Raw genomic sequence first — 15,672 nt, 5'->3', positions numbered from 1 at the left:
GAGGGACAGGTAAACTCATCATAAATGGACTCATGTAATATATCGGCTCTGTCAGGCAAGAAATAACCATCAGAATAAACCACCAGTTAGATGAGGTCAACAGACAACCAGCCGCATAAACTGCTTTAAAAAACGCTTCTAATTTTATCAGTAGCTTTTGTCCACTTTGAGCTGCTATATTTTTAAGCAGATTAATATTACTGGTAGCCTGGTTTGATAGAAATTCCCCACCTGACAGTATAAATAGTTTAAAGCAGTTTGAAGCACGTTTATTCCTCTGGTATAGCTCAAACTGTCAGAAGACGGCGCACGGCAGCTCTGTCAGCTGTGTCTGCTCTATAGTGTTATTTTCTGTCTTTTAATTTAATATTGTATACTCTTGCAGCTGGCATGTCATTATCAATTTCAGATGCAGGAAACCACTTACTGGAACTATTATTTTGAGACTTTGGTGCAAAAATCTGTTGAAAATGAGAAAAATAACGTGCCAGGTTTAAGACATGAGGGGGGAAAAAAGGGGGGGGGGGGGGGTTGTCTGATATGAGAGAGCAGCACTGAGGCAGGTTCACTAGAGCTAAATATTAAATGACAGAGTGAGTTCTCAGGCCTCCGCGGCGGGGGAGTTTGGGAAAGGATGATGTCTGGTAAAATGAGAGTCATGGTGGATCGTAGTCTGAGGGGAATAAACGGGTCTTGAGTGTGGCCTGTACTCTGCCCTTTCTCCGGTTTGTTTTGAATATGAGGAACTTTATCACACACCCTGTGAGCAGAGGTTTTTCCTTCGTAGTAAGTAAGTCACCCAGGGAGATGTTGTGTGGTGGGACCAGTGAATCCTCTGGATCTGAGAGAGTAATTAGAGCAAGTATAAAAAAAAATTTAAAAAAAAGGCAGGTTCTTATCACCATTCGTTTTCAGTCTCATTGGGTTTCATTGCTGATTAGCATTGGATACGATCAATGCAGAATTTTTTACAGCCAAACAAAGGTGCATTATTATCTAATTCAGATTAAGGTGAGGATTGGATCAGAAAACACTGTGTAATTTCAAAGCGGATTACATGTCAACTCAAACTGCTCAACCTGAGATATGTGGTGGATTTAGTTCTGTGGAGGGCAGGACCTCAGTTTGTCTTTCATCATTATATCCTATCTTTACATGTTCAGTTTTTTTGTAATACGACCCAGTTTCATTGCATTGTAATCCTTCAGTGATTTGCAAAGAAAAAGAGCAGCAAATAATATCAGTATGATAAGCAAAAAAAGAAAGAAAAGACAGTCACCAGTACACTTGAGCTATAATAACACTGGGTTATCTAGAGTTCTCCAGACAATCCAGAAAAAAAAGTAACAGAAGAGAAATAAGATCAGACACAGACATCTGGGTGGTGGCTAATAATAGATCACTGGTTACTGATTAGAGGCGTTTATGCACTGAGCTGTGTGTAAAATAGGGCTGGATGAACGCAAGTGTTTGTTGTCAGGGTTTGCCTTAGTAGAAATAATCTAGGAAAATATAATATCTGATAGTTTGTCAGATCTCTGAGCTCTCAGTGTGAATGGACATTTAACGTGGAAGAGCTGCTATTGGGTCCATTTAGGTTTGCCTTTGATATTGTGTAATCATGCTCTAGTTGGCATATTATGAACGGGTATAAGCCTTTTATACCAACACGATTAAAAGATGTTCATGTTCAACATTTTCATGGCTCTCCCCCAAGGCGTGCGTATTAGCTAAAAATAGAAGTTGAAAGAAAAAGTTTGACTTAGAATTTTTTTGTTTAGTAATGAAACACATGATTCCCACTGCTGTGAGGCAATGAACGAGCCATGAAAGAAATGATTCTGCACTTTATTAAAGGTGACGGCTACTGGATCAATGTTTACAACTATTTATGAACATGTAGTGAAGCTGTTATCAAACTCATGTTCAAGCATGTGTATATTCACAGTAACTCTGTATGTGTTTGATAAAAAAAACATTAGCGTTTTGCTTTAAAAATTCAGATTTTAAAGCAGCAACCTGTGTAAGGGAATAAACTAACGCACCTCTGTTTCACCTGCCACCTGTTAGAAGGAAACACATAAGGTAGTTGTGACTTGTTCCTTTCATGACCCAAAACAGAGGCAGCTGTATGCAAAGCAGAGTTACTAGTTTTGCAGGAGGGGGACCAAACTGAAGAGGTGGAGCCTTGCCAGACAAAAGCCTCTAAAGTAGAAATTTTTATAGCACAGAAACCACAGTCAGAGTCATTTGTTATATGAAGCTACAGTGACCAGGGTTTGGAGGTTTTGGAAATCCCAGGTTCAGTCCAATGTGTAATTTAAGTGTCAGTCACGTTTATGCAATCAATATGTATAAGCTCCAGTGCCTTTTTTAAGATGTAATACCGACATTTTCTGTTGACTTCATCAGTGCAAAAGCTGAGAGGACAGATTAAAACAATGATCTAATGTGTTAATTAGTGACCTACAGATGTGCTTTTATGCATCTGGTATCAATCCCTTCATCTCAGCTATCAGTAAGAAGGTATATAAAAAATTATGGTTCTGCTTTAACAATAATATAATAACCATTGGGTGTCAGTGTGAAGTCGGATGATATTACAGCATGAGATCCTTTTACCTTATATTTAATTTTACATTTCTATGAACTAAAAAAAACAAAACAAAACAGCGAAGAGGAGATGAGATGAGGTCATTTCCTCGAGGATGCCTCTGTGGCATGTTCGACCACATGAGGTTTTGATCTTGTGACCATTAATTCTGCTCATGCCCCCTTTTCAAAGTCCCTTTTTAACAGAATTGAACATCCTCCTCCTCCCTCTGCCTCCATTTGAAATTAAAGGGGGATGGCACTGCATGGCATCTACACTGTGGCTGTGTGAGTGTTTTATTCTGACCTTGACAGGCCAGCCATGTGAGAGAGGAGTGTTTGCACAGTTACATGTTGACATCTGTGTGTCGCTGGCCTCCAGTGCTTGAGCGTCTGGGTGAAGTGTCTGCCTTTTGTTTTGTTGTGTTTTTTTTTTGTATTTCTTTTCTCCAGGTTTTGCATTCGTGCGTCTTTTATGGTTTTCAAGTGAACTGCTCTCGTCTTTCTGTCTCAGCGTCTTTGAAAACACTCTGCGGTGGTCACTGCACACCGAGATAAAGAAGATAACAATAGTAAACTGTGGCTGCGGACTCCCCCCCTCCTACCTCCTTATCCTTTCAATGTCCTCTAACTGTCTGTCCCATCCAAGTAATCAGCATCCTTCAAAGAAGCACAACCAAAGCTACAGCCAAGTCAAACAGAGAGCGTGTCCTAATCAGGGGCATGAAGAGCCAGGCTTATGGAGCCCTCCCCCCACTGCGGGGGCCATTACTGGGCCGCCATGGGCTCAAGATTAGAGTCTCTTCCTGTGTTAGCCATTCAAATTCAGCATTAATGTTTGAAAGAGTAGAGAAAATGCCTGCTCTTCGTGGATAGATTAATATTTTATGGAAGAGAAATGTGAAAACATCCCCAGTAATATCTGAGTTCAGCTGCTGTGTCTGTGGTGGTCCTAGTGTGTTTTTTGCGACACTTGAGCAGCCTCGTATCATTGTCAAAACGTCACATCCAACCAAGACAAGCAGTGTGGAGTTTGAGGCCTTCATTTCCAATAAATTAACATCTCGTGGATTGATGTTACAGCTGCGCTTTTCCTGGTTTACATTTACCAAAATGCCCTCTTTTCCCCCCCTAGTCTGCTGCTATAGAGGAGCCTCATATAAGACTATCTTCAGTATCAGGCAAAAGACAGACGTAGAGTTGATTTATGATGTTGAAAGACTCGCCCATGTGTGATTTCAGATATAGGCGCTGCTTGTTTCAAGGACAGTGCTCTCACTGACTGCTTCCCTGCCTGTCAGTCTGCACAGTAAATAGGTCAGTGTTTTATGTGTAGAAGAATCAGTGATGTCTGGGCCTCCATGAATCTGCCATCTTTAAGCGTCTGACCACTCGGCAGCCGGCGTGTCAGGTGATTAGCCAAACAGCTGCACAGCAGTCGGAGATTTGTAAAATACAAAATCATTCAGTTCCTTGTGGTTTCCTGTTGTATTTTTCAGATAGTAGAACAGATCATCGCTGTTTTGACCGATAAGACATTGAGAAGTTTCTTCAGCAACATTTTTCAGCCACACTGCTCCTCGGTGCCTGAAATTATCATATTTATGAGCATGCACTTTACCTCCACTGCTTTATATAAGTGTGCTCCGTGTGGCATGGTCCCAAGGAGGACATGAGAATCAATGACGTAAAGGAGTACAGGACGAAACACCCAAGGAAACTTAAGAATATGTTCATTTTACTTTTTTAAAGGATTCACCCCTTCTGTGAGCTCGTCATGTTGCAGCCATTGATTTTGGTTCCCGCTGTATCTGCTGATCAGATAGTGACCTGATTGATCAGATCCCAGTTAATGTTGTCGGGTTTTACTTGTGCCATGCGCACATGCTGTTGAAGCTACTTCTGTGCACAACTGCTAAAAAGCTGACAGCTGCATGACGAACAGTAGCTGGCAACAATGTGTTCATAAGATTATGTTAATGGATTAGCAGAGGCATCAGTCACAGCTGCATTAGTCTCTAGACAATGGACTCCAGACAAGGTGGATATATGTAAGGGATTATGCAGAGCATTTGAATGCTTTTTTTTAATGTGGTTAAAAAGCTGCAGGAGTTACAGTGATTGTCTTTCTCTCAGTGAATAATCTGCTGTGATATCTGTGGGATCAGATGTATTTTGTATGTATAAAAGACAAAGACAAATGTGCAAAGTTCATATTGTTTTCCAGATTTGATATGCTGTGAGCTAAATTGTATTGCCTAATAAAAGTTCAATTGGTTTATTTTGTTGAGCACGTAGCCTCGGTCCACACCTGGCATTTTAAATCAACCCCCCCCAACAGCATTTTAAAGCCATTTCTTGCCAGCATGGTGACAATTGAAAGCTCAGCTCTTGCTCAGGGGGTTGAAATTTTCTGATTTAGCCCTGGTGGTGCTTAAACCATACACCAAAAATAATCCCTTACTAAATTTGGGCCCATTTTGTCGAGGTGCAGACACTGAAAGGCTTCACATGAGGTCTTCCTTGTTACCTCCGCAACTTCCTGCTATTATTTTCTTTCCCTCTCCCAGGTGTTGTGTTGTTAACCATGTTGTCAGCTGCTGCCTGTTGCTTCAGCATGTCAACATTGTGACATTCCTCCGTAAACAGCAGAGTTAACAAGGTTTTTGTTGCCTCTGACACACCTAACCTCCAACTTAAGAGAACCTGTTTGCTGCAGTTGTCTGGACTCTCACCTGGAACTCACCCAGCATGACAGAAACTGCCAGCAGGCTCACCCCCACCCCCAGCATGTCCCAGGAGGTCCTGGAAACACACCAGCAAAATAATCTTTAAAGTGTAGCAGTGCGTTTAGGTCATGACGTGTTTTCTGTGTAACTGCCCCCACCCCCCACCCCCGGCTAAAATGGAATAAGTCGTATTTGATTAGTATAGTTAACTGATAGGAGTGAGTCATCTCTTTATGAATCAGCCTTAGGAGGGTTAAATCTGCAGTTTCTCATGATGTAATTTTTATATTTATTTAACCCCCCCTTGTTCAGTGTGTAACTTGTACAGTATCCACCATCTTGACTTAGATAAGACAACACTGCAAACTCTGATACAGCAGGTCAGCAATGTGCTGCTATACATAATATATATCTTATAGTTTATTTGACTCATTAGATTATTTGAGTAGTAATTTATCTTAGACCAGTGTTTGTCTAATATTTTTGTTTGGTTTAACCCTAAACACAGTCTTATTGCACGTACTTCATATCATTAGTATGATCAAATGGAAAAATGTTTTTTATATGGAACTGTTTTGGAGAGGTAGTTGAAATATGAGGACTTCATGTTAAATTCATTGTGTGCATATACCTGTAGTTATCCAGGAGGGATCTACAGATTAAGGAAAAATATTAGGTTAGTAATTAAAAATGTGCATGAGTTAATAATTGTGTTGTTTTGTGTTGGCTAATCAGTTTTCATTAGACATCAAGCTCTGCCGTCATAACGTTGTTAAGATAATGAATCGGTTCTCTGTGTCGGATCTGTTCATACAGGTTCATGAGGAAATTACACAGCACTGACAAACATGTTTGACCAAAGCATTGACAAAGATCCTCTTCAAGATTTGAGGCAGCAGAGGGGAAAGCACTGAGCTCTTGTGTAATAATGCTGTTACTGTGGACGTATCTGATTAAATCATGGCTTCTTATCATGTTACATCTTCCTCCTAATCTAATTCCTTCATTCAAAACCAGTTCTTTTGGGAAGTTAACAAAGAGTAGGGTGTAACCAACCAGATTTTCTGTGCAGATCTTGTGCAGGCAGTGGTTATGTAAAATGGTAAAGGCCACTGTGAAGGCATATGTGTAATTTGTCGGAGGCAGTGTGCACCGCGTAAGAGCCGAGGAAGGCCCTTTGTTTGCTAATGTAGGTCTACACTAAGGGGGCGGCCTGGATGGCCCGCTTTCTGGGACGGTTGTGCTGCGCATCACATGATGGGCTTGGCCTCGGGGTGAGGCAGTGAAGGAGTCTAAGATGTTAGTGGGATGGGGACACGGAAGATGAGGGGATGAGTGATGGGAACGTTTACTCTTGCCAGTTTCTTTTAGAATCAGCTCCTGGTTCGTGTTTTTGCAGATGAACAGACCCGCTGGACCTCAGACTCCACCTCCACCGTCTCAAACAACCGCCATTAAAATAGCAAGAGAAAGCTCTTTTCATATAAAAATACATTTTAAACAACACAATGATGAATTTCGGGGGTTGTCTTCTTCTAAATCCGAGTGTTATCGAATCTGCAATGCAAAGTATCAGATGTGGTAGCAGAGATCTATAAATATAAATTCATGACTTTTTCAAACCTGCAGTGTCGCTCTAACAGGATTCCTCATGTGAAAATAGGCCAAAGCTCTGAAAGTACAGCACTTTGAGACTGTAAGCAGTAGTGTTTGATCTGTCTGACTGCAGCGATCAACTTTTGATTTGTCTCTGGCACATTGAACTTACTCCAGTTCTGCTGCTTCAGAGACCAACCGCAGAGCAAAGAGATTCACCTCATTCTCCGCCTGCCTTCCTCAGTAGTTAATGTCTCACTTATAACACATTTTATTGAGTCAAAAACTAATCAAACAAACTAAAAACAGTTTTTCTGCACTGAAGATTCAATATTGTACTGTTTTCCACTGTTGGTCATGGAAAACAAGCAATTTGAAAACATTACGTTGGACAATGGGGAATTCAGTTTCCAATTTTACACTGTTTTCAAACCTGTTATACATTATCTTACAGTTATAGAACAGGCATTTTACTTGCAGCTGTTGTTGATGTTGAGAAAAACATTTTAAAAACTAGAATTTAACTGAGTAGAGCCCATATTGAGGTACTGGATTGGAATCTGGATCTGCACTAAACTGTGCAAAGTCATAGATCTCAAAGCCATAAATATGTCAGTGATAAAAAAATAATGATTTAACCAGATCAATACCAAGATTTAATGGGTTCCTCCCTGGTCCACCACCACCACATTTGGTGCAAACCGGTTCAGTGTTTTTTGTGTAACTGTGCTTACAAATAGACAAGCAAATAGACAAAAAGCTTGTTACTGCTAAAACACAAACAAACGTGTAATTCTCCGTCTGGTCCCTTGATATTATTGTATTTTGAACACTTAAGTACTCATCAGACTTCAAGGTTGTTATGTTCAATGCGTTCAGAGGGATTTCGTAACCTTCCTCCCCTGTCACCGTCCCTGCTGCTCCATAATCAGGCTTTTTAACTCTGAATCTCTCCATGTCTCTCTTTCTCCCCCACAGGACATTGTGAGTGCCACTAAAGATGTCTGATAGTGTCGATATTGAAGAGAAACCACCAGCCCCCCCCTTGAGAATGAACAGTAGTTCCCGAGACTCTTCATCAGTGAATCACGCCTCTAAACCACTTCCAATGGCTCCTGAAGAGAAAAACAAGAAGGTCCGCCTGCGCTCCATCTTCCCCGGGGGAGACAAGAGTGAGTGTCCATCGCCATCTCGTTTGTTACACTTGGATTCATTCACCTTTAATTTACTGATTCGCTTTGTGTGGGAAAAAAATTCAGTCTGTAATCAGGTGTTGTTTGTCCTCTGTAGCAAACAAGAAGAAGGAGAAGGAACGTCCTGAGATATCCCTACCCTCAGACTTTGAACACACCATTCATGTTGGCTTTGATGCGGTAACAGGAGAATTTACGGTGAGTTTCTCTTTCACCTGACAATCAGGGATATAAACAGGGACTGATGTGCCTCTACATTTCTCCTCCAAAGGCAGAGACCCAGGCACACACTTCTAAAACCACAATTCCCTGAGCTGAGAGAGTTGAATAATGAAATATTTCCCTGCACATAACGTCGGTAATACATGTGCCGCGAATGACAATCACTCTCTCCTATCAAGTCCAACCTGCACTGGAAGCCTTTAGCGTTGCGGTAAATTACATCTTAGCTGCAGTTTTCAGTTTTCAGCAGATGTTTTTTTTCTTGCAAAAGCCTGGATAACAACACCATGACATTATTTTCTGCGTATGATGTTCTTCACATTAGATTTGATCCGGTCGTTTTTGTTTCAGTTATTCATAGAGAGGATCTGGACATATTTAAACTTTATCTTTTATTCTTTATAGCAGTTCCAACCATCAGCCTCAATAACCAGATGCACTACTACAGTGTATTATGGAGAAATAAAAGCTCAATATCTGTTTTCATATTTAATGTTTTTTATTTGAAGCCCCATAGTCAGTAGTGATGGTTCATTGTATTTTAGTCGGCGCAAGTTATCTTACTAGACTATAATGATGCACTGTACTTAAATGTTTGTTGCAGGGTAGATGCATGCTCATGATATTGTTTTCACACCCCTGAGATCATCTGTAATAAATAATGAAAAGACATAAATATATTTTCATGCTCTGCACTGTGGATTTAACTTGATAGTAAAAAAATAACCAAAACAAGCTCTTAAAGACTTATCATCATTTGCCTCTAAAACCAGCTTTACACTGAGGAATATGTAGGCCGATCAATTTGACTTCCAAATCTACAGCACCCAGTCCATGACATCGGTGACACACACTTCCTTGTTCATTTGATTAGCTGTGTGCCTGTGACACATAGAGCCCTGTTGAGACAGTTTTAAATCAGGCCTCTCTGTTGATTTGCTCCCTGAACTGAACCCACTCAAAGCCTCATCTCTCTCAGAACCCATAATGCCACAGTGGACTTACGTTGTCAGCACACTGAGTTTTGCTTTAGGGATGAGAATAGCCACCAAGTTTACAAAGAGGACAGCAGCTTCTGGCCGTGACAGACCTGCACCCACTATTCCTCAAGACTGATCTCGCATATCTTAGTTTCAATGTTACAATTCACTTTTTTAAACACTTGATCTCTGCCTGTTTTCCTCAGGGTATACCGGAGCAGTGGGCGCGGCTCCTACAGACCTCTAACATCACCAAGCTGGAGCAGAAGAAGAACCCACAGGCCGTGTTGGATGTCTTAAAGTTCTACGACTCCAAAGAGACCGTCAACAACCAGAAATACATGAGCTTCACCTCTGGAGGTAAAAATGAAAATGAGATGTTTCCATATTCATTTTTATGTCTGAATCCAAAGATCAGCTCTGTAACAAACTTTTCTTTCTTGTTGCAGACAAGTCGGCACATGGCTACATAGCAGCAAACACTTTGGTGAGTTGTTTTATGTCCAACCTTATTTTTCCTTGTGCTCGTTATTTTCTTAGCCAAAATAATAAATTTTTACGATTTTTCAAAATATTTTTCAAAATAAACCTAACTGTAAAATGACAGTCTGACAATAATAATGCCAGTTAATCCTGGTTAATACAATTTAATGCTCAATTTTTAAATAATTATGATGTAGGAGATGGCTCCTCTGCCTGTTTTTATGATTTTTTTTATGGGTTTTATTGCTGCACTGTGTATCTTGTCCTCTCTAGACTGTCTGGTTATTATGAGAAAAAAAAATTACAATTACAAATCAACCCAGTCCTTGGTTCTTAGCCATGCACCACCCCTGCCATACTTCATTGCTTTTGGAAAATCTCTCAAAGTAATTTATCGAGAGAGAAGTTTATTTTTTAGGATTTATATAACTGTGACAATTTAACAGGTAAGTTGCAGCAATATGTGGCTTCATTTCGTCGTCTTGAACCTCTGAGAAATAAATTCCACAGTGACTACACAACAGTAAATCTTTCTCACTTTAATCTAACTGTGTGGGGATTTCTGGGATGGGCTGTTTTACTCTCAAACACACTCATCTCACTCGGACCTCAGACTTTAATAGGAAAAATATTTGTGTTTTTTTTGCTTTTTTAGGAGGCAGACTGCTCTGACTTTGCTGCACAATCCTTAAATTTTGCATAAGTGCCTCTCAGTTTTGCAGCTTGTGCAGAGAAACGATGACCGCTGCGTGAGCCACTGCTGCCCTGCACATTGTTTATTTTTCCAATCTACTTAACCAGATTTTGAAATACCCATAGACAGGCTTCACTGGAGGCTCAACTGCATCTCGAAGGACTCCCGCTGTGCTGACCTCATTCCTGGCTTTGACCAGAGTAATCTATGCTTTGAATGCCTCGGCCTGCACACGCTCAGCCGGGAAGAAGTGAAGAAGTGGAATCCAAGTCTGTTCAGTGGGATTCGCTGCCCCAGGCGAACTACACTGGGATCACTTCATAAAGGGGGTATTGCTTGAAAAGAGCTCTTTGCCAGCGAAGGGCATGCGGGTGTGGCAGTGAGTCTAAGAGGTTGTACGAGCCCAGTGAGTGTATTTGAGAGCATCTCCGCCTTGGACTGTCACAGTGGTCCACAGCTGCAGAGGTGACTCAGCTACTGGCTACGGTGCCACAGATTGGGCCGCTCTGTCTGAGACCAGCAGGGCTACGGGAGAGGTGCCAGTAACTGGTCTATAGAGGCAAACAGTCTCGTAAGATACAGAATATTCTCAACATCAGCTCCTGCAAACCTGCAATACAGTTAGAAAAGAGAGATCCAGTGTTTTATTTACTGCAAACAACTCACATTCATTTCTGTGGGCTACTTACCAGCAGCTACAGTCCACATCTGTCCTGCTGCTGTTCTGTCTTGTCATCCCACACTTAGAGAAATTACACAGCCATTTTTCCATAATGCATCAGTATGGTGGAAAAAATGATATCTACTGGCCCCGTTCTGAAACCCCTGCTTAGATTTAACATTTTTGAGAATCAATTTGAGCTAATCATTTTTGTTTTAGGTCGACCGACTGCTCCATCTTGACCTTAGCTCGATGTGCACTAGTAAGTGTGAATAGAGACACTGTCACATCCCGATCCAGGTGATTATAAAGTCACAGCTGAGTTATAGACTCAGGGACTGCAGTAAGGAATAAGAAAGTCTGAACTTCACCTTGTGTGCCTGATTCCTTCTCTAGATCTCAAAATCCTGTTCTCAGTGTTTGCCTCTGTGACACAATACATTCAACATGGAGATGTTTTTCTTTTGGAGTTTTTATAAACAGAAATGAGGATAAAATTGCTGCTTCAAGTGATTCTGTTTGTTAAACTTCACTGGTCATCTGCCACCGAACAAAGACGGCTCGACAACTGTTTATACAACTACATTCACAGCACTGATGTTGCACTCGATGTTTCTCTTGTGGTTAAAAATTTCTGCTTCACCAAAACCTTAAAATCCAGTGTGGTTGGTGCATGGAGGCTACAGTTGGGAAACTGTCTCACCCAACCAGTTAGTTGAGGCTCATAATACCTGTAGGCCTCTGTACACAGAGCAACAGATCAGTGCTGATATAAAACGTATCCACAACAATTAAATATTGTCACATTAGGTCCGTCTTAATGTTTATATACTTTAGCAGCTTGGTGTGATTTGTCATTTGAAATATCAGATAGTTCGGTCAGGTCTAGGAGCCTTCTGGTTCTAACTCTGAAACAGTGCCAGTCAGTGTTTTAAAGTCTAAAATAGTGTAATCTTATTTATGAAAGGTCATTTTAAGTCTTTAAGTTCAAAAGATCCCTAATGTAAAAAGCAACAGTGAGGACAGGTTTAAGCTACACTAGGGTAAAGTAAAGTAAAAGTTGTCATGCAATGTGGTGTGTCTATTTTATGGTATAATGGAAAACAGCATGAATCCATTCAGATCAATGAAAGCAGCCAGTCTGTTGCTGCTGCCGCCATCAACAGCGAAACAATTTTCCTGTAATGCTGAAGCATCTGAAACATCCAAACAACATAAAACACAACAAACACTGGAATCCTGCCTCGATAATTACAGAGGTCAAACTCAGTGAGTTTTAAAGGAAAGTTTTGGACTGAAACACTAATCCTGTAATATGTGTGTGTGCTTGTGTGTGTGTGTGTGTGTGTGCTATGACAACGCTGAACAGTAACTGAGGTGTAATCTCATAGTTTTTGGATTGTATCTTTGCCGTCCAATGAGAAGATTAGAAACCAGGTCCTTTCTGTAGCATCCAAATAAAAGACATCCACCAATGAGACTGTAAAGTGAGGAGGGAAACATGTTCCAGCCTTGTCCGAGGAGAGTCCTCACGCGGCATGATTTGTCTCTATCATGTCTTCTCCTCATGCTGTGTGTCAGGGGGACAACTTGTGGACTCATTGTCCATCCCCCAGTAGCAGACCCCTGCCCTCCCCCCCCCTCTCTCTCCCTCCCTTTAAGTCCACTTACTCTTAAACATTGTGTGGGTTTGTTTTGAGTAAATCCTCCCATTTTCAACCTTCACATTCAGAACCGACTGCTGTCATCTGGGCCTCCTGTCAGCCTTAGAACCTGCAGCGCATTATTTGAAAAGGTAACTCCTCCACATTACTTCTCCACATGATGTATCTCTGCATTGGCTTTGAAGCTAAATTCCACTATTTGATCTCCTAATTTTAACCATGCCAACTGGCTAATGCAAATTCATACAACTATTTGATTTTAGAGGCATCATCACTCTCTGTATTCAAAATATCATGGGGGGTATGATTGGATCTGTTAGTTTTAAATGTATTTTCTATCTGCCACAAGAGCACCTCTTAGCTTTTCTTTCTTTTTTTTCTTCTTTTTTTTGAAAAAGGACCATGTCTGAAATGGCAGGGCAGGGGCGCATGCCACAGAGGGTTGTGATGACTGATCAAACTGCATGTATGAGCTCATATTCCTTAATATGCGATCCACATGCCAATAATGTGCCTGTAACTTCATCACCATTGTAGACATTACCGCATGGCTCAGTAAATTTGAAAAAAAAAAAAAACACACACACACATGGCTCTGCTTACAGTTAGTTAGACACTCCTTTCTGCACTGCAGTCCTGGCTCAGGCCTCGTTGGAGCAGGTCTGAGGCCCAGTATGTCTGAATGAAGGACTGGGACTTTCCCTCAGTCAGACCCTTCCCCTTTAATCACTACAGCTAAGCTGCACTGATTCATGTATGCATGAAAACACTGGAAAATGGATGAAATGTTTCCATTCCATAAGAGGGAGACGATCCAAGGCTAGCAGAGTTTTGGATGGGAGAAACAAAGGCTGAGCAATAGACATAATAAATATGTCTGTGGCACATTTATCATGCTTGTAAATGGGTATCTTCCACATCAAGAGGATGTCTACACTTCATCGCCATATTGCACATTACTGCTGTGTTGCAGCATGTTTTCTCCTGTAGCACAGTTACTGTAGATGTAGAAAAGTTTGTTCCTATGCAAAAAAAAATCATTCTCATCACTGGTTCATGGCCGTTCCTGACCCTTCAACTTAGAAACCCTCAGATAAACTGCACTAAATGGCACCTCACTCTTTTTGCACCTGTCTCTTTAGCTCTCACTTGACTCATAATGCTTTCCTCCACGATTAACAGAATTTAACCTGATTCACTCTTGTTGTTTTTGTTTTTTTGCATAAAATATCAGACGCACTGTTCCAGCGCAGAGTATCACAACAGATTAACTGTATGATGTTCATTTTGATCACTGTGCTCCCTTTTCCAGCTGCTTGTTAGTGATGCTTTTTAAAAAAATCTACAATAGTTTGAACCTGTCACTGTGTGATTGACACAATTTCTAAATTAAGGAGCTTGTATGACAGACAAAGTCCTGTTTAACCTCAGCTGGCCAGAACTCAGACTCTGTACCTGGCTGTTTGGGGTTTGCAGGCTCTTCACTGTGGTGCCAACTCATCACAGAGAAAAGAATAATTTTGTTAATAACATGGGGAACAATTACAGGATCTGCAATTTCTCTTTTCACTCCATGCTGCTGCGTGGCGCATGCATCTGTACTTATTCCCATCTCAACCCCTCCAGGGTGCCAAAACATCATCGTCAGAGCCCCCGATTGCTCCACCTGTCTCAGAGGAGGAGGACGAGGAGGAAGAAGAGGAGGAGGAGGAGGAGGAAGAAGAGGACGATGACGACGAATTGCCCCCAGTCATCGCGCCCCGGCCCGAGCACACCAAATCTGTGAGTTAATAAAGCGCGACTGGTGAAATTATTCTGCTGCGACTGCATTTCACCCCCCACTGCATTTGTGTGACTCTTTCGTGCTCTTGCAGATCTACACACGCTCTGTCATGGATCCACCAAAGCCTCCAACCCCCGTGAAAGAAGTTTTGACTCCACCGGAGTCTCAGGTGCAGCCAGAGAACACGTCCAACACAATGTACCGCCACACTGACCGCCAGAGAAAGAAGTCCAAAATGACAGATGAGGAGATCCTGGAGAGACTCAGTATGTGTCTCTATGTTCAATTTTATTCATTCGTTTAATTGTTTGTTTTATCTTCAGGAGGAATTGTTTTTAGAGAAATCCTAAATCTCTTGGTTTATTTCTATAGCTTTCAAATGATCACAATCATTCATACTGTATATTGTAGAGTGAAAACTCCCCCAAGGTTAAAATCCACACACATGTCCAAAAACAGTACTGAGGACATGACCTCAGTGTCCCTGATGTGTGTCTGTGTGTGCTTGTCGATTTGTGGTTATGTGTGTGGCTGTATTGAATAATTCACTGTGTGGTAATTCAGAAGACAGGCTGAATATCTAGTTTCCAGCCGAGGTTTTCCACGTATTACTTCCAGTACAGTAATGCTGTGTTTTTAGAAGAAGGATAATAAAAGAAAAAGGACAGGAGCACAGAAGTGCTTTTTTTTTTTTCATTAATTGTGGCCTTCGTCACATTGTTCCTCGTGCACAGAGATGTGTGTACCAGGACTAGCTGCACTATGAGGCAGGAAATAGAAAAGGTTGGAAAGGTTCTGCAGTGATGTCTCTTGTATATTTGTGTGTTTGTGTGAAGGCTTGTCATGACGGTGTGCACCCACACAAGCTCAAACATTATATATCTGTTCTCTCTCTGACTCAGGGAGTATTGTGAGCGTGGGGGATCCCAAAAAGAAGTACACACGCTTTGAGAAAATAGGACAAGGGTAAGTCCGCCCGTGATCTTCAACCAGTCGTCAGAGTAATTGAAATGGAGCAATTTCAGGAGCAGTCACTCTCACCAGGAGAGATGGAGCTACAGTGACCACTTCATAG

General features: G+C 41.3%; 1 protein-coding gene across 5 annotated transcripts in view; it reads left to right on the top strand.

Moving 5' to 3' along the window:
- LOC146974499 (serine/threonine-protein kinase PAK 3) overlaps positions 1 to 15,672 on the top strand; it is a 38,529-nt gene that overhangs the window by 15,526 nt on the left and 7,331 nt on the right. For 3 of the 5 annotated variants that reach the window (XM_085797924.1, XM_085797923.1, XM_085797927.1), the window contains exons 2-9: positions 7,896 to 8,089; positions 8,208 to 8,308; positions 9,519 to 9,672; positions 9,762 to 9,799; positions 12,883 to 12,945; positions 14,441 to 14,596; positions 14,689 to 14,863; positions 15,500 to 15,563. In XM_085797924.1, coding sequence (XP_085654050.1) covers positions 7,918 to 8,089; positions 8,208 to 8,308; positions 9,519 to 9,672; positions 9,762 to 9,799; positions 12,883 to 12,945; positions 14,441 to 14,596; positions 14,689 to 14,863; positions 15,500 to 15,563 — 923 coding nt within the window. In that variant the 5' untranslated portion in view covers positions 7,896 to 7,917. The remainder of the gene's footprint in view (positions 1 to 7,895; positions 8,090 to 8,207; positions 8,309 to 9,518; positions 9,673 to 9,761; positions 9,800 to 12,882; positions 12,946 to 14,440; positions 14,597 to 14,688; positions 14,864 to 15,499; positions 15,564 to 15,672) is intronic. The other 2 variants (XM_085797928.1, XM_085797929.1) reach the window with 1 other exon arrangement.

The sequence above is a fragment of the Trachurus japonicus genome, chromosome 14 (genome assembly GCF_045865225.1).
Source record: "Trachurus japonicus isolate A0001 chromosome 14, Traja_1.0".
Taxonomy (NCBI): domain Eukaryota; kingdom Metazoa; phylum Chordata; class Actinopteri; order Carangiformes; family Carangidae; genus Trachurus; species Trachurus japonicus.
Note: the sequence above shows the minus strand (reverse complement) of the source record. Positions and strands in the feature narration are given on the sequence as shown.